Source organism: Phyllostomus discolor, chromosome 1 (genome assembly GCF_004126475.2).
Source record: "Phyllostomus discolor isolate MPI-MPIP mPhyDis1 chromosome 1, mPhyDis1.pri.v3, whole genome shotgun sequence".
Lineage (NCBI taxonomy): Eukaryota > Metazoa > Chordata > Mammalia > Chiroptera > Phyllostomidae > Phyllostomus > Phyllostomus discolor.
In genome coordinates this window covers 185,673,018-185,692,752 of record NC_040903.2, presented here as the reverse complement: position 1 = coordinate 185,692,752, position 19,735 = coordinate 185,673,018, and the positions used below count along the sequence as shown (strand labels likewise).

Here is a 19,735-nt window from a genome sequence, read left to right as displayed (position 1 = left end):
CGGGGCCTAAGGTTCGCAGCCCGGGTCGCCGTGCGCCGGGAGGAGCCGGCCGAGTAGGCCATTTCCACCTGCGTAACAACAGGCTGGGAGCCGCGCGGCGGTGAGCGGAGTAGGAGGTGCGCCGGCGGCGGCGGGGCCTGAGGAAGAGGAGGGGGAGGAGGAGGAGCTGAAGCGCCGAGGGCGGCAGGCGGCGGCTCGGCCGGAGTTGCAGCTGCGGCGGCGGCGCTCACACCGCAGCCTCCCGGAGCCCGGAGTCCCGGCGGGGCAGCAGCAGGGAGCGCGCGCCCGTCCAGCCACCGCACCTCGGCCCAGCCAAGCCGCCGCCGCCGCCGCGCCCGGGGACCGCCAGCCATGGCCGCGCCGCCGTATCCCCAGGAAGAGCCGCTGCCGCCGGCCGGCCCCGGGTCCCAGTGGTTCGGGGACCGGGGAGAGGGGGAGGACGAAGCGGTGACGCCGAAAGTGGCCAAGCCGGCGCCGCAGGCGGGGGAGTCCATCCCGGGGTTGGGCGCCGGGGCCGGGGAAGCGGCGCCGGCAGAACCGGGCTCGAGCCCCGCCTGGTCGCCGCCCGTTGCCATGGAAACTGCATCCACAGGTAAGGCGGGCGGGCGCCGCTGCCCCGCAAATGGCGTCGGGGACCGGGGTCCCCCAGCGGGTCCCCCCGCCGGCCCCTTCCCGGCAACTCTCTCGCCTCTGCGCTTTCCTCGCGCTCTCTGCCCTGAGCACCAGCCTCACTTCTCCCCCAGCCCCCCGCTTCGCCACAGGCGACTGTAAATATTAGCGGACCCGCAGAAGACCTGAATTTTATTTTTCCAAACACTTGGAAGAAAACAAAATACTGTTGATTCTCGTATTTAATGATCATCATTATTTCGGCTTTTTAAAATGGTCCTCATAGGCAAACCGCAGCATCCTGGCGCTGGACACCCGTGTCCCAAGTTTCTTCCTTCGGCCAAGGGGCTGGAGGCTGTCGGGGCCTCTTGGGCAGTTTCAATGATTTGGGGGCTGGGGGGCACGTTTGCGCAAAGCGCCAGCGATGTTCTGACAACAAAGCGACCGGCAGGCCCTACGCCCCTAAACCCGGCTCTGTCCGGGGCAGGGATGTGGCTTAACTGTCCCTTACCCGTTCCCTAAAGAATCGCCACACCCTACTCCCTCCCTGTTCCCCCTCCTTCCATCCGTCTCTCCGTCAACCCGCGCCGAAAACAAATCCCAAGGTGGGTATGTTTAATTCAGGAGGGACAGTGTTGCAAAAGGGTTGGGAATGGTGGCAGCCTCCGCCCCAAACCTTTCGTTCCCAGCTGCCAGGATGCTCCCATCTTGCAGGGAGCACGGAAACTTGGAACTCCTTAGCGTGGCCGGCCTGGCTGTGTTGTTAAAGGACTTGCGTGGTGGAGAGTGCACCAGCTGCAGTTTCCCAGCAGTCTGGACCCTCCCGGGCTTTTGAAAATTGCCCTAGGTTCGGCCTCCCTTCTGACTCCCTCGCTTCCGAGCCAGAGCGCGCAGGTGCCCAGAGGGGACCAGGGTCTCTGGGGCATCCTGGCCAAAGGAGGTGGGAGGCTTGTTTTGAAGAGCAGCTGCCGGCTTGGTTAGCGCTGTGTTTCCAGAGAGTAGGGTAGAGGGTGCTGTGTTGTGTTGTTCCCTGAGAAAGCTTTGTTGTGGAATAGGAATGTGTAGTTTTGGAAATGTAGCTTTGGAAGGCCCGGGGTGGTGAGTGCTTCCAGAGGAGGGGAAGGGCAGTGGGTTTGGCATTTGTGCCCTTGGTAGTTGATATAGGCGACCTCCTATCGTAGGCCACCGCCTCTCTCAAGGGTCATGTGAAGGGTCCTTAGGCAGCGTTAACTATGCTCCAGTACAAGATTTGATCTGAGACAAGGAGGTTTGGGGAATGTGTTGAATAAAACGTCAACATTCTGAAGGAAAGGGAAAAAGTGGGGACCATGTGTAAGCAAAAAAAGAAAAGAAAGACATAAATCAGAAAAACCCATTTGCAATATATTAATTATTACATGGGGACGGGGAAAGAGGTTTTAAGACTAAGAATAGCTGCCTAGTCTGTCTTTTAACTTCAACTAAATAAAGAGAAAACAAAACTCTTTATAACTGTAAAATAAGATGGCACAAGATAATAGGTACATGAAGGCAACTTTTTGTTGGCTTACTATTATCATTCTTTGTTGGGGGTAGCTCATGGCTCAGAACCTTTATCCACCGTCATCAAAATATGTTATATTTTGTAGTCATGGCCCACCTCCTGTTAGTGTCCTCAAAGTCCTGTGAATTAGGGAGAGGAAGCTAAGAAGCTAAGTGCCCTGTGTTCAATAACACACTGTTCATTAAAATGAGCTGCTGTATGTAACTTAGACTTTGTCGTGATGCACTGTAAACAGATTTTGTTTCTTTTAAAGATGGAATTATACAATGTAAAACAGATAGTGAATTCTGGCTGTCCCAAGGCAGACATTTGCAATTTTTATCATCATCATCATCATTGTTGAACTATTTTACCTTTTCAACTGTCATAGGGGTTTCCCATCCTGGGCAATAAATACACCAATAAAATCAAACATGATATTAAGTCTGGTTGGGAGGAAAATGAAGAGGGGGGGAGCATATATTTTATAGAAATAAAATTTTGTTTTATAGCACATATTTACATAGGAATTTTTTAGTTTATTATTGCTGAAGGAATTTCTTATATAGCTGTTTATTGTTTAATGTTTTAAACCTGGATGTTTCTTGTTTGGTAGACTGGATGGGCTGTAAGAAGAGACCCAGATGCCAGAAACGATATCTAAGTAAATAATTAGATCTTGAAAAATCCAAATAGAATCTGGGCCAGCTTTCTTTCCTGTTATTTTGGCAGTTCTATTGCTATAAGCAAAGTTAGCTGGTGTATCTTTAACTTTATCAGATACAAAATCCAAAGGAAGCCTGTTAAACACACTGCTTTACTTTTTTAGAAGAATAGTGCTCTTTGGGACTCAAATCAAACTAAGAAGTAACTTAGACTTTGTCGTGATGCACTGTAAACAGATTTTGTTTCTTTTTAAGATGGAATTATACAATGTAAGACAGATAGTGATGTTTTAAAAACTTTTTTTTTCCCTGAAAAACACCACCAATCATGCCATCTGGACAGAAATTCTGTTATTTACTTTTATACTTTAATGGTAGTTGAAGTTCCTAAAGAAACATTTCCAACAATATTTCTCAGTAGTGTCCTAGAATGAATACATGTTTAAATATCATTCAAGCCACACTGTGAAACTCCATCAACGCTATACTTTCGGGTATTCTTACTGCTTCTGTCCCTTTTGTGGTCCAATGTTCTTAATGAAAAGTGACACTTTCTTTAATTTTTCATTTTTAAAATGGGCATGTGAAATGATGTCTGTTGCCAAGGGGGCTTTGAATGCGCCTTGTGAAGGCCACAGCACGTCAGAGCTGTCAGTCAGGAGTCAGTGCCATCGTCTGATATCTTTGTACTGAGGATGTACAAGTAGCAGTTTGGTGAGTTTCATGATGGGTTATTCCTGGAAACTATTCAGAAGGAGCATACAGTAACACAAGGGTAGAAGAATGGCCTTTGTTTAAAGGAAGAATTTAAAATAGAACATTTGAACAAAATGCCGTGGTAAGAAGTTAACTCATTGGTCGCTTTGGAAATTAACTCATTGACTGCTTTATGTTTGGAAGGCAGAATGAAGAACAGAGTGGTGAATGGTCTGGAGACATCAGACCAGTACAATTTGTTTCATTCATATTGACTTATAGATAATTTGACTTGAATTTCTAGTACTCTATTGGAAAAACTATTCCTAGTCTATAATGATTTAAATAACTTTCAGAATGCTTATGTATCTATGTTTATTCTGTTTAATAGAGTAAATTGTATGGTACACATTGGCAGTCATCTTGTAAAATCCACGTGGAGGCTGATTGTCTTAATTTGTGGATGTTTCTGATAGATGTGTACCCACTTTTAACTTTGGAAGCATTTCCTAGTAACCCCGTTCAGAAGGTGTAAATTTCAGTCTTCTGATTTCTTTCATTTTTTGAGAAAGCAACATGTTCTTTTGAAATGTGAAGCAGCACTACATTTTCTTTTACAGTATGTTACAGAATGTATAAGAAGAAGAAAAGAGTTTCTAATGCACTTTAATTCTCTGGTATAGCCTCTGGATATAATCGATAACATTTCTGACAGTAAGTACAGTATGTATCCTTTCATAGACAGAATTGAAATTAGATTACATTGAAATTTAGAAACACTTACATGCCCTAAAAATACACTGATAACTTCATCAGGGCTTTCAGCATAATTTCTTCTTCGTGAATCTACTATTCCAGGAAACTCATCCTGCTCATTGCTCCTCAAATACACTGCAGGCCTTTCTGCCCCCTTCTTTTTTTCTAGGCTGCCCGTATACTACTTATTCTGAGGGTTTGGAGAGGGGTTTTGGATTATCTTGCTCAATATACAGTCCATCCTGGATAGCACAGATTATGGAAAGTTTTTATTATCTGTAAAGTGAAAAACCATTGCGGTTCAATTCAGTTTAATAAGCCTTTTCCTTTGTGTAAGAATCTGTGCTAAACCCAGGCTGTGGTTTCCTAGAACATGTGCATCTTTCTGTTTCACATTAGTATATAGTTTAAACAGTTCCTTTTATGTCAGTTTTCATTTTCCTCTTTGTCAAATTATTGCTAGAAGCTAGACTAGAAGAGCATTATAGTAACCTAACCACATAGGCACAAGGGTATAAGTTTTCTGAGGTCAACACAAGGTAAATAAATACAAGTTCAACTTGGTTAGACAACATAGCTGGGGAAAATAAAGTCTGTCTGTCTATCTATCTATCTATCTATTTATCTAATTCTAGCATCTTCATAAGAATAACTGTGGCTGAATATTAGAGATTTCTGGATTAGTTACTTGTGCTTTTATTTTAAAGTTAAATTATTGAGTAAGGGAGCTTTGGGAAAGGCACCGTAAAATATAGAGGGCAGTGGAAGACCAGGTGTTAGAGACAGAGATTAAGAAGGGGGTACAGTTATTGGGAGAGTGGGAGACTGAAACGGAGTGGAGGACAAGGTCATTGGAGGAGTGGAGTCCAGAAGAACGGCAAGGCCAGTAGTGAAATAATCACTTGTATGGTCACTGAAATCACTAGGACCCATGGCAGAGATTGGGGAGCGACGGTGAACCCAGTGCTAATATCTTTAGGAAAGGATAGAGTGGCCTGAGCTTAAGAGCTAAGGATTTTTAGAGCAGAGGGAAGAATAGTTACTTGTAAAATTATAGTGCCCTGACTATAGGTTCTGCAAACTCTATTTAATATGCATAGAATGTAGGAGATGCTACCTAAAATAGTTCATTGTGGGGGATGGGAACTTTGAGGGTTGTAATTAAATGTGAGCTTGTGGTAAGGCGAAATTACTAAAATGGCTTATGTAATTTAAGGTAGTATTAATAGAAAGTCTGTGGTACACATTATGTCAGGTAGTTTCCCTAGATTCTGTTCTAGGCAGGCCAAAGTTGGAGTCTTCTACTAAATGGTGTGACCCACACTTTGTGAGAGTTTAATGAGCTGTAAAACGGTGAGGGCAGGGTGACTAGACTGGTGAGGCTTCTAGAGAAAATGCTACTTGAGAAATAATTGAAGAAACTAAGAATCTTTAGCCAGAAGAGCAGAAGAATTAAAGAATATCTGGAAGTTAAGTTCAAATACTAGAAACACTCTTATGAAGCGAAGAAAGAAGACTTGGCCTGGATAATTTCACAGGGCAGAACGGGGACTGGCAGGTAAATCAGAGAAGCAAGATTTCTGCGTAGTAATGAGGCAGGAAGTTCTAATAACTAGGACTGCCCAGAAAAGCGATAGATTGTCTCCCAGTTACTGATATTCAGGTAAAAGCAAAGTTGCTGTTTATTGGGGGAAACTTAGAAAGAAAGGTGTTAGTTACACCAAGATCTTTTACCTTTCCAAAAGAAAACAATACCCTAACTTTATGTACTGGTTGTTAACATGGGCACATTTCTCAAAAATGATCAGCGTACTAATGAAACCAGAAATAGTGTACATCGCAAAAGCCATAGTTGACTTTAAATCGACGACCTAAAATGCACTCTACAGAGTCATGACCTTCTTTAAATTCTTCTCAAGTTCCCCATTGTTGAGAAGAACTCCAGAATGTAATCTACTTGCTTGTTAAGAACTACCAGTTTTATCAAGTTGTGGGTTATTTACCTCAATATGAAACATCTGCAAGCATCTCTTTTGTTTATTCTTTTTCCTGAACTATCATTTTCATTTTTCAACTTTATTTAATTTCATAAATATTCAACATATACTAAAATGTTTTGGGAATTCATTAAACAATTCTGTAAAGTGAAAAGCGTCGTAGGAATCTCTTTTCAGTCCTCTGCCTTACTATCTGTATATTAATGTCAGATTATTCTTTGTAAAACCATGTTTGCTGGGTTGCTTAATGAATTACATTTTAACTAGATGTAAAATTCATTCTCACTTCTATGTCTAATCCAGAAATGGCTTTTCAGATTCATCTACTGCATAAAATTATCATAAAACCAGTTACAGACCAAATTTTTGATTCTGGAACATGAGGAATTTGTTGAGTATCTCGCACCCTTTAAAATACCTAGAATTTTGTTTTATGCATAGTACATCTTCATTTAAAAAGACACAGCAACTCTTGGATAACAGAAAGTTGTGTGTATTCAGGTTATTGCTGAACCAGTTGACATGCGTAAGAACAAAAGCCAATGCCACGTTCACCTTTGGCATGAATTTCTCAACCGATCCTGAAAAATCAGGACTTCTCAAAATGTGGTTCGTAGACTAAATGTGGTTTCACGATCCCATGAGGTGATCCACAGACTTCCCCTTGGGGAGACAAGCTTGCCAAATACATACTAAAATTTTAAGAAGCAGCGATTCATTGATTCTCCTCTTTATGCTTGGCATGGTTGCTCAGAGTTGTGGGGATCTGAGGACCATGAGCTATGTCCCCTTCCCCCATTTATTCCAAGCTTACTCTCTAGCTGGGAGATGTGACTGACTCTCACAAAACAAAGCTCAACTGCTCAAGTCAGAGAACAGCCTGGTGCTTGCATAGATGGTACAAGCTGTACGTGCTGCAGGAATTTTATGGTTCTATGGGTTCTGGAATACCTGGCGTCTTGAAGGAGGTGAAGTGTGACTTATACCTAAAGGGTAGATGAACTAGGAATAAGTGGAGGAGCAGAAAGGCAGGTTGGGTATGGAGAGAAATATGGGTGATGCCAAGGAGATGAGCAGTGATGAGGCCTGTTTAGCCTGTCCAGACAGGTAGGGAAAGGCAGATTCTTGGGGTCTTGAAAGCTACACAGGAGACTCTAGAGTCCTTGTTTATGGATTATGGGACCTTTGAAGGTTTGTATTTGGAGGAAATAGTATTATACAGCTATGCTAAGGCAGGTTAGGGAAACAGTGGCATAGAAGCTGAACTCAATGGGGATGATCCTGAAACCTGCATATTTTGCTGAAAGACAGCTGGCCCAATAGCATTAGTTTCAGGACCTTGTGTAAATAACCATGGGAAGAAAGAGGAAGAAATGAGTGGCCTCACGGGAACATTCAGTAGAAGCTGGTGACTGATAGTACATGGGGGATGAGCGGAGAACTGAATCAATCCTAAAGTTCTGTGTGCTGTGGCCAGGTGGATGTCCGTATGATGGGCGGGGGACCCGGTTAGAGAGGTGAGGATGACTAGTTCATTTTCAGTCATCTGAGGCTTGAAATGATGAAATGACACTATAGATAAAGGAGTAGATTTTAGAAATGAAAACAGGATTATTTTGATATAGATTTAGAAAGTTAGAAGGGCAGTCATAGAGGAAATTAGGTCCTTGAAAGGGAGATTCTGTAGCGTGGGAAGAACAGAGGGCCAAGCACAGAACTCCTTGTCTCCCACTGACTGAGTGGCGTTAGGCAAGTTATTTGACCTCCCTGAGCCTCAGATTCTGCCTAAGTGTATGTTTACAAGACTAGATCTTGTAGAGCACCTGGCAGTCAAATGGTGACCACTCATTGTTAGAGTGTCCTGGAAGCCAGGCTGGCAGGGCGTGGATGAACCCCGGCTGAGAAAGCAGATACACCTAGTCTTGTCTTTGCCACCTAATGTCTTGTCAAGTGGGCAGACCTGCTTTATGTCTCAGTTTCTTCGTACATAAAGCTGGCTTGCTACTGTTGCCCTGGCTATCTTGTAGAGCTGTTGTGAACATAAAATGAAGTAACTAACATGAGGAGGTATGTGCGAATTGCAGATAACTGTATATTTTTAAGGTACTGTTAATAGGGAGCCCAGTCAGTGCTGTCGGATGCAAAAGAGGTCTAGGAAAGCAAAGATTGAGAAGTCACATTACATCAGCTGTATGTGTTTTAATAGAAAATGCTTGCTTGATTGTCCGGACCTCAGCAAATATCAGTGGGGAGTGGCCGCAGAGCAAGGAAGAACGGGAGTGGGGAGAATTTGGTTCTGGCCACCACGCTGGAAGACATCATTGGCTGTGCGGAGTATAGCTGGGGTGGGGTCCAGCCCCATTCCTTGTGTTCTTGAGTGCTCTGTGACTGAAACAGGCCTGAGGTATGCCCACGGGGCCAGCTAGAGGGAGGGGGACAGCAGATGGGGTGTATTCTGATTCTCCTGCTCCCTGGAAGGGCAAAAACCGTAGGAAGCAGTCACGGGTTGCATGGAAGTCAGTCTGGGAGAGGCTGCCTCTCTCACACAGAAGGCGTGGTAGCAAAAGCCAGGCCCTGCCCCTCCTCTGCCCTCACTCCCCAAGGCTAAAGCACTGGTTCTGTGGCTTGTAGGTGTCTGCAGACTAGTCTCTGTAGGTTAAGCCTTTCATAAATAGACTAACTCTTCTGGAAAGATGGGGTAGGCATACTTTTCTTACCCCTCCCTCTAGCTGAGTGCAGCTAAAAACTCTGGGCATTGTTAAGGTGAGCATAAAAAGACTATGTAGCAAAAGTTGCATGGTTATAAGCCATTAACCTTTCTGAAAACCTATCAGAACTAACGTGAGTATGAGGGGATGGCAGCTAAAACTTGGAATGACAGAACTTTTCCTTCCATAGGAAACTCAGCTGAAAGAAAGTTACATTTAAAAAGTGAACATTTGACAGGGATGACTGTAAGGTTTTGCATTAGGATCCTCAAATGAACTGCTTGGACAGAATTGGAGGGTCATGGTGAAACTGCAAAACATGTAAAGAAAAAATTATAGCAGTTTTGTTAATTATGAGTTAGCCTCAAGTCAGTGGGGTGAGCCAACTGCCCTCGGGTGATGAACTGTTAGTCTCGTCCACTCCAGACGCCCAGAACAAGGGTGTGAGGGTTGGGCTCGGCTCCCGGGAGGTTGGCCATGCTGGGGTCCAGGGCGGAGTCCTGAATGTGCTGAGCGTGCCAGGGTGCAGATGGCAGCGGAAATCCTGCCTCTGGTTGAAAGAACAGAGGATGTAGAGCCTGCACGAGAGAAGATAGGACAGATCATGACAGCTGTCTGTGAATACAAGACGGGCTGTTGAGTGGCACAGGAACCAGGGTGTTCTGTGTGACTCTGGAGGAGAGGGCTGTGGTCAGTCAGAAGCTAAGCTGCAAAATATGAAAAGTCTGGACTGCCTCATGTGGTGGTGAGTTTCTTGTATAGGGGCATGCAAGCGCAGTTTGGCTAGTCCTTCGTATGCCATAAGGGATATAATAGAGAAGATTTATTAGATTAGTAACTTTTTATCTTTTCAGGATCACAGACCCCCCCACTGGAGAAACTGATGAAAGCTTTGGAATTTCTGCCTAGGAAAATGCAGTTCAAACTCCATATTGCACACATATTCTGAGGTTTTTCAGAGGCTTTATATGGATGGAAGAATTAAATAACTTTCTAATTCTTAGAAGGCAATAATTCCAGATACTCTCATATAGATCACAGTTTACATAAGGGTGATAATTTCATGGTTCAATAAAATCTCACTGAATCATCCATTTCTTTATTCAACAAATATTGTTAAGCATTTATTGTATGTGTATATTTGCATACATACAATGTCGTCCAACGTGGACATGTAATGTTTTCTCAATTCTATGTAAAGTGTTCATACTGCACTTTTTAAAAATCTGCACTACTTTTATTTATGTATGAATGCATCATCAAAGTAAAGACAGGGGGCTTCCTGCACAAATGCAGCTTCAAAGTAAGTAAACTGGCTTCTATTCCAACTGGATCATGGTCTCTAAGTGCATTTATGTAGAGAAATTTTGGAGTGGCCACTACTTAGCATACTATTAATTTATTAGCAACTTTTTGTTATACAAGGGTAAATTGCAACCCAGTGTGTTTATATTATCAGAATCGAACTTGCAGGCATTTATTTTTTTCATTGGGTCTGTGGCATTAGAGAAATGTTTCTTTTTTTTTTTATATTTTATTTATTTATTTTTAGAGAGGGAAGGGAGGGAATTAGAGAGAGAGAAACATCAATGTGCGGTTGCTGGGGGTCATGGCCTGCAACCCAGGCATGTACCCTGACTGGGAATCGAACCTGCGACACTTTGGTTCGCCACCCGCTCTCAATCCACTGAGCTACGCCAGCCAGGGCTTAGAGAAGTGTTTCTATTTTATTTTACCATAAGTGTGAAAAAGCACAAACACCCAGTATTGTTTCCCCAAAACTGGGCCGTCTTTTCCAGGCCCAGCAGTTCCTGTTTATAGTTTGGATGCTTGCGTATCAGAAGTCTTGGAAGTAAGGATTGGTTTCATTTATATGAATAATGTTGAGGAATTAAAAAATACTTTTAAAAAGAGAGGTAATATACTTACAGAGAACTGAAGCCCCACAACATTCTGTCTTGAAGGTGAAGGGGTGCTAGGAGTAGGGGACTATTTGTGGTGGGCCCCCAGGGCCATTTCTGTTTCCTTTTTTTTTTTTTTAAGTGTAGTAATCTGCTCTGTCCTTGGTATTTATTCAACCATTATACTAACTCCCAGGAACATTGGTTCCTCAAAGGAACCTGCATCAATTTGTTGGTAATATAATAGCTCTGCTGTTATGCTGGATAGAGGACTCCAAGGTCAACTGTTAACTGTATTACTTAACATTTAGGGAACTGTGTTTCCGCTGTGATCATTCGTGTGAAAATATCTTTTGAATATTGAATTGAATTGATATACTTTGTTGTATAACAACATTGTTGTGAATCTTGTGAAACTTACTTTTCAGCTCATAAAAGGGGAAGTCGGTGCACAGGTGGACCACGAGAGCCCGGGCTCTCAAGTCCCATGCTTCCTCTGCTGCCCGAACCACCTTTCTGCTGTGGGACTCTACCACAAGGGGAATAAAACGGCCTCAGGAGACAACAAAATCAGGACATGAAATCAACTTTATCTTCCAGAACCAGAAGGAAGTTTGAGGAGGAGACTTAGCTGGAGAGACGGGAGAAGAGTCACAAAGAGGAGAGGTGAAGGTGGAGAAGAGAGGGGCGACGGGGACGGAAGGAGAGAAAGCTTCACCCCAGGGTTGGACGCAAATAGACAAAAAGGGGAGGGAGAGAAAGACACAGGGAAGGGGGAAAGAGTGCTAAGGAAAAGTACACAGAAGGAGGCCCTTTGAGGAAGCAAAAGAAATAATATATGAATGAATGGAATTGTAAAAAAGAAAAAGGAGAAATAGATAACAAAGCTTTCCTAAATTCTAGAATCTAGAGCAAATGAGGCAGGGTTCTTGGCTTTATTTTCCTCTGAAATTCTAATTCACATTGTTACAATTGCTTAGATCCCCTGGGGCTCACGGGTAGGAGCTGGGTGTTCTGTGCAGGCTTCCCAGCGCTTCCCCCACCCCCTCAGTGAAATCAAGCAGTGGGCTGAGTCAGGCCTGTGGGCCGGAATCCATCAGGGGATTTTCCAAAAGCTATGTATTTACTTCATCTAAATGGTGAAGAATTTAGATCAGGATTTTCCCTCAGATAAAAGGATTATTTATAGCCTTTCCACTGCACACCTAGCGCTGAGATTCACAAATGCAGTCGTTTGGACAGCAATGTCAGAGTTAATTTTTTTTTAACCATGCTCATGTATAAAAATGTATATGTTCTACACCTCGATTGGTGAATGGGGACAGTTAAGGCAAAGAGAGGAAATAATAAAAGTGAAGGAAGTTAACATTTATTCAGCACCTAGTGCCAGGCAGACAGGCACTGTGGTAAACACTTTATATAACTTCTCAGATTGTCTTTAAGATTCCACTGCCTATTGAATAGGTAGAGGGCGACACTATCATTTGGTTAATCTGAGTAGTGGTAACAGCTCATTTGTATAGTTCTGTTTATTTATTTCCAGCCAAGGTCATAAGCTACACATGGAAAGGAGTCTTCCATTGAGATTCTGCTAGGTTGCTCTGGATGAGAGACCAGGGGTAGGGGTTCAAGGCCTAACAGGTAACACAGGTCCATTTTCAAGAATGTTTAAACCACATTCTTCTTAGAGTCCTATTGAAATAGCTAAGAATTTGGGTTCCTTTCCATCCTTTCATCAGTGATGATTTTGTAATGTGCAGTAGTCATATTGTATCAAGTGTATGTTTCTTTCTCCCTCCATAGACCAGAAGTTCCCTGAGCTAGGCATCACCTTATGTCTCTAAGAGTCTCTGTAATCTCTGGCAGAGGGTCAAATACATCAGTGTCAGAATTTCATCATTTGATGGTTTCATGTTTTCTTTGGTTACATAAAAAGATCTTAATGCTATATTGGGATTATAACACAGTTTATGAGACCATTTACAGAGTAGTCTGTGAATCAATCACTATTCAAATATTTTAGAAGTAGGACTTGGATCTTTAATGTATAACTCATGTGACCAATATTAAATCAATCACAATGTAAATTCTTGCTCCTATTTATATAATAATAAACAGCAACAAATTTCATATGTCAGATCACTTTGAACTTTAAAAAAACCTCCATAGTGCTAACTTAAAAAATAAAAAACAATTCTTGGCAGTTATGATTAAAACTATCTGATGATAAATTAATTCTGTAACATTTAAAAAAATTAATTGGATGAATGCCCTTGGTAAGTCATTCAATTATCCTGAGAATTTACATAATAAAATGCCGTAGTGTGCTCTGAGATTAGTTTGACACAATTGCCATTAACAGCTCCTCCTTCTCAGCACCTGGTGGCTCACCTGGCAGCTCTGCCCTCCAACAGGGGACGCTGCCTTGAAGTGAGACCGGTCCGAGTTAGCACTTCATTTTCTATTAATAATAGAAATGGTGTGGCAAGTTAATTTGTCATAAGTTTGTGCAAAGTAAGACATTGCAGTCTTTTTTTTAAATTTTATTTTAATCATTGTTCAAGTACAGTTTTCTCCCCCCTACTCCCATTCCAGCGACATTGCAGTCTTTTTGACTCATTTCTAGCCCTTTGAAATCTGAGCAGTTACTTGAGATGAAGGAGATACCCATGAAACGGGGCTTAACAGCAGTTTTGAGCTTAATAAGAAATTATTTTGGGTGTCAGAGCAAAGACTGCCTGGCTGAAAGTCTCTGCCCGAGATTTGTAAATCAGCTGAGGCCCTGGACCCGCTTCCTCACTGCCGGGCTGGGTAGTCGGTGCCAGCCTCCTCCTTCGCTGCTCGGCCCGCTTGTGTGTGTTGCTGTGTCTTCGTGGGACAAGAGAAGCGCGTGGGCTGAGGAGCCGGAGGTTCTCAGAAAGGAACAAGCATGAAGTTGAGTGTTCTCCTTTTCTGGGGGCGTTCCAGCAGACACCGTGATCACTCACCAGAGGTGTTTAAAAGGAGGCTTATTTTTCATGTGGGAGGTTGAACTAGATTACCTTAAATATGCTTTATATTCCTTTTGTCTCAGAATTCCATGATTTTACAATAAAAGTATGGAATTGTTATGCACTGAGTCCTGTGAATGAGATGACACACATATTTTTAATATAGGGGCTTTACACTTTAGCTAAAACTTGCCTGAGCCCTTATGAGCAAACCAAAACATCATTTATCTAAGTTAACAAGTAGTTTTAACACTTAAAAATATTTTCCACATATTAGTTTTGTGGCATGCTCAGAAGATGTCTTTGATTAATAAAATGGGAACACTGGTGAATCATTATATTCTTTAAAGTACTATTAGGAGACAAAAATATTTTATAAAGTAGTGTGCTCACGGGGGACAATGATAAAGAGACAGGAACTAACTATTCATTCTTATACACTTACATGCCAGGTATTATGCTAAATGCTGTAGATAGAACATTACTGAAAACCTCTTTCCTCAAGAAACTTATAGTCTAATGAAGGAGATAAATAAAGCAAGAAATATATTTTATTGTGTAGGAACACAGAGAAACCAAACATGTTAACAGAAGGGAAGATTAGAAAAAGCTTTTTGCTGGAAATCGTTCTGGCACTTAGTATTAAAGGATGAGAAATTAGCAGGACAAGGTATGAGGAAGACCCTTCAGAAAGAACAGCACTGCTTAAAACCATATTTCTCCCTTCTTGCTTTTGGAAAAAAAGGAATCCTGTTCTCCCAGACTCTAGGTTTCTAGAATGCTAGCAGGGGAGTACATAGCTCTTTATTTGAATTTGCCTTTAAGACTCTAGATGATTCCTGGTTCATCAGCAAAAGCAGTCTCCCAAAGTGACCGCTTCTCTGGGAATGCATGTGGCTTTCAGAATTGGACAGACTGTGAATCTCAAACAGGTATGGAGACACCTGGCGAAAGACCAAGGGCACTCAAAGCCGTACTAGACAAAGTCAATTTTCTCCAATAATAAGCCTTTTAAAACACTTTTTTAAATTACAAAGTAAATGGATGTGTTAAGGAGTAAATTCACATGCAGTTCTAAATGTGAGACTTTCAGTAAATTTCCTGCATCACACGTCCAGGCTGCATCCACAGGCCCTTGGGGTACACAGTTACTCTTCTTTTTCTGTCATGCGTACTTTGTTGGAAATACATGAGGCATTAGGCAGAAAGGTGTCTGGGTAGGTGCTCTGGGCTGAGTACTGATAACCTCAGGGGCAAGGCAGCAGAGGAGTGTGTGTGTGTGTGTGTGTGTGTGTGTGCGCATGTTTGTGTGCATGCACCAACTCGTAGAGATGGGTGCTGAGATGAGACGAGTGCTGGGGTTCATGATTTTTGCCAAGGGTGGAAAGTGAGAAGGGGAGCAAAATTGGGCCAGAATTTACCCCTTAGATCAGAGGTGGCAAACACAAGGCCCACAGGCCAAATCTGGCCCCCCACCTTCTTTTATCCGGCCCAGTACCTTGTTTCTACCTGGTGGCTGCGCCGAACTCTTGCTTCACTGTTAAGGAGTAGTTACATTTATACAGTCCTAAAGTTATATTCCACCCTTTGAAGGCAACCGTGAGGGTGATGTGGCCCCCGTTGAAAATGAGTTTGATTACCCCTGCCTTAGATCATCCTGTTTACCCTTCCTCACAAAACCACCAGTGAGCCTGTAGCCAGAAGGGGGCCGGGGAGAGGCCATGGTCTGGTCCTGCTTCTTCTCCTCCATCATCCTCATTATGCATCTTCACTGATCTTTTCTTATATCCAGTCTGGTTTATGGCACATAATGACCCACCACTGGCTGTTGTCTCACAGACATCAAGGCTGTTATTACAGAGTTCTTAGTTTTTTGCAGTTGTTACAAACTTATATTTTTAAATACAGAGCCTTCATCAATAGTATGTTTATAGTTCCAACTACTGCTATTCCTAATCTGTAGTGTAGGTATATATGATTCTAGGAAGTTTTTTTTCCTCTAGCATGTCCTCTGTAGAATTGTCCATGGTGGCTACCTGAAGTAACTTCTTTTTCTAGGCCTTGCAAGATGTCATAGATGAGAAAATTTGTGGAGGGGGAATCCTCTAGGTCAGGGGTGTCAAACTCATTTTCACCAGGGGACACGTCAGCCTCGAGTGTGCCTTCAAAGGGCCAAATGTAGAGCTCCTTGCCTCTAGTTAAGGAGCAGTTACATGTATACAGTCCTAAAATTACATTCCGCCCTGGAAGGCAGCCTTGGTGCTGATGGGGCCCCCAGTGAAAATGAGTTTGACACCCCTGCTCTAGGCAGAGGGTATAGTGAGTACAAATGAATGGGCTGTAATGATGGGTGATGACAGGTGGTTCTGTGTGTGTCTGCATCCTCTGGGGGAAGGGAGGGGAGAATGGAATGGCGGGTAGGAATTGTGCTGTTAAAAACCTAAAGCTGTTGGATGGCATACTAAGAACTGAGATTTTGTTCTGTGTTGAGAATAGAGTCATTTCGGGGTTTTTTTCTGCGAGATAGATGCTCTCTCAAATTTGTGTTAAGAGAGCACTCTGGCAACTGGGAGGTTGGAGTGGGAGCGTGGTGGGGTGGGAGGGGAGCTAAGAGGCTTCCGCAGCAGTCCCGTGAGACTCAAGGTAAGGCCAGAAGTGCGGCGGCAGTCGAGAGCAAGAGGGGTTGGAATGGAGAGCTTTCTGTGAAGTACAGTGGATAGAACTTGGAAATGGAAAAGACGTAAGAATCATTTTAGCTTCTGGCTTGGACATGTGAATGCATAATGACGCTGTTAAGTGAAATTCAGATACAGGAAGAGAATGAATACAGGGGAGAATGCTTTCAAAGATAATGGCACCGCATTGCAAATGTAATGTATTAATATTAAAATCATATTTCGCTGATCTTGTTTTTAAGGTAATGGTCATCCGCAGTATTGATTATACAGATGTAGAGAAACCATTAGGAATTGCAAAGCTAGTGCTTTTATAAACATTGAACAAGATAGTCAAGGTATGAACCCTTTTAATTTTTAATTGATGCAGGGAATCTGCAATGTCAGGGTCACACATCAGGTGATTACATTTTTACTTTGGTTATAGATTTTACTTCATTAGCTCTTTATGGTATGGAAAAACATTAACTAGTTCTGATTGAACACTGATTGCATAATTGTATATTCGTAATCTCATTATTTAGCATCATAAATATTAAGTGAAACTGTTGGAACTTCCACTCCGCTTTACACTAGCTGTAACACCCCTCCCGTTCCCCTGGGGCTTAGTGAAAGAAGTTGCTTGCTCTGGTTGTAAACTCAAGAGGTGCCCCCCCACCTGCCCTACTCTGTTACAATTTCTCTTCCATTCCACATTCACAATGTTGTTCTTTCTCCAAGAACGGAGGCTTTGACCTTCACTTATTTCCAGCGTTTTTGATTGACATAGTGAGGCAGCCAAGGATTATACCAGCAACTCTGTTCAGACATCTGGGGATGACAACTCAACTTGCGATTATCTGGTTCATTTCTCATATTTGGAAATAGGTTCCCCGGAGGCTTTGTTTGATTCTCACTATTGTGTGTGCATGGCTTAGAAGAGTGCTTGGCATATAAGGAAGCTGAAAACATATTTATCGAATGAAAGAATAAGTGAACGAGTGGCTGGTTTTCTCTGGTAGAGTACAGGGGAGAGAAGAAGATGTCTAAGCAAAAAAGTCTAAGTTGTAACAGAAGGCATCACGTGCTTCTTCACTACATGTTGCCCATTTTACTTTTGTATTTTTCCATTTTAAAATACTTTTTCTCCATAATAATCACAAACTCTTCTTTTTCTTCTCATATGAATAGCAAGGCCACTATTACAATCGTTTTTTTTACCACCCACCCCCATCCCTGACCTGCGTGATTGTGCCTGCAGGAAGAGCCGCAAGCCTTTTCTGTTCTTTGCCCCTGCAGGTCTCACTGCCCCGTTGCTCACCCAGCCTGTGTTTTTGGCAGAAGGGCAGGGAGCAAGAGGGTCCCAGGAGGATGCTGAGATTCTCAAAGCAGCCTTTTTCATGGAGCAAATTAAGGACAAACACAGATCATTTTGGGATTTCGACCTAAATCTTAACCCATTTATTTTCTTAAAATAAATCTTTTTTTCTAGTGCCTTTAAAATATTTGTAAAAAAAAAAAAAGCACTATGCCATAATTGTTGCTTTCTAAATGGAGGACTTGGAAAACAAATGACACTAGTGACAAAACTCCAAAGGCTCTGTAATTTATGAATATTTTATGAAGTTTAATCACTTATAGGACACGGGCTCTACAAGCTTTGCATTTCCTCCAGGGTCTTACTTTTGTGAAATTGTGCCCACAAATTCACTTCTCAAATCACACGTGCCTTCCTTTTTCTATTTAGCTTATCTTTCAGAGTGTACAGTTATGCATGCTTAGCAGATGTTACTAACAGGCATTTAAGGTAAAATAACAATATCTATAATTTATTAAACGCTATCCATGTATTAGGCTGATCTTTGATTCAACATAATTACACCATTTAATTGTTTTAAAATACTGAGATGTGATTTACACACAGAAAAGTAAACAAATCTCATTGTAAAGCTCAGTAAATACACATTCATGTAACCATTACCCAGACCAAGGAAGAACATTTCCATCATCAAGGAGGCTTCATTCACAGTGTACCACTTCCCTAGGTCATCCCCCATTCCCAGAGGCAACTGCTTTTCTAGCTTCTGTCAACACAGAATAGTTTTGCCTGTCTTTGAACATACACAAAGGGAATGATTTTATATCCAGCTTTTTTTTTTGTTTGCTTATTGAGATCCATTCATGTTATATGTGAATTGAGAGTTTATTTTTATCTTACTGTGCAGTATTCTACAATATGAATATATCACAATTTGTTTACCCATCCACTAGTTGATGGACATTTGGGTTCTACCCTTATTTTTTGGATATTAAGAATAAGGCTGTGAAATTTTTGAACATAACATTTTGTGGACCTGTGGAAATATTTTCTCTTGATTATGTTCTAGGAGTATAATGGGAAGGCATAGGGTAGGCCTATACTCAATTTTATTAGAAATTCCTGAAAGTTTTCTAAAGCAGTTGAATCATTTTGCACTCCTATCAACAATATATGAAAGTTTTCACTGTTCTACATCCTCACCAACACTACTTATTATTGTACTCTTTAATTTTAGACATTCTAGTGGATGTGTAGTAGTGGAATCTTTTGTGTGTGTTTTTTCCCACTGAGATGTATCAAGATATATTTTGCACATAATATAAAGCACATGTATAGATTGATGAGTTATCAAAAGTGTATAAAACCATGTAACTACATCCAAATCCATTGTATGTGTAAATGTTCTATAACTGCCAACTTGGTCAATTTAATAGTGGTTTTCATATCTTTTCTGTTAACTTTTTGTGACTGGGGTTATGCAGGTAAGTAGGCAGTAATGCCTGCTGCACCCATTTTACAGACTAGAATGGTGCTTGCTCTGTACTATCTTTGGAAAAATTAAAAAATATATTTTTTTCCAAATCATTTTTAAGTGCTTAAATGATTTGCATATTTCTTAAGTCAGATTATTTCTCAAGTTATTTTTTAACTGCTTAAAATTCTATTTCAGGAAGGCTGTGCTGGATCCCTATTTTTCTTAGTGTACTTATTTTAACTATTCCTGAGAGGGAGTTTTAAGTCTCCAGTTATGATTATGGACTTTTTTGTTTATCTCCTTAGTTTTCTCAATTTTTGCTTTATGTAATTGAAACACTGTTATTAGACACATACATATTTACACATGGTATGTCTTTTTGATAAATAGACTTGCATAATTATAAAATTTTGCTAATACTTCTTATTTTGGAGTGTACTTC

General features: G+C 41.8%; 1 protein-coding gene across 2 annotated transcripts in view; it reads left to right on the top strand.

Annotated features, from left to right (window-relative positions):
• Positions 1-204: 204 nt before the first annotated feature.
• The window catches only part of RTN1 (reticulon 1), a 166,872-nt gene continuing 147,341 nt past the window's right edge, over positions 205-19,735 (top strand). The window contains exon 1 of one of the 2 annotated variants that reach the window (XM_028508017.2): positions 205-592. In XM_028508017.2, the coding sequence (XP_028363818.1) occupies positions 352-592 (241 nt within the window). In that variant the 5' untranslated portion in view covers positions 205-351. Of the gene's footprint in view, positions 593-14,595; positions 14,777-19,735 lie in introns of those variants that run through there. The other variant, XM_036010565.1, reaches the window with a different exon arrangement.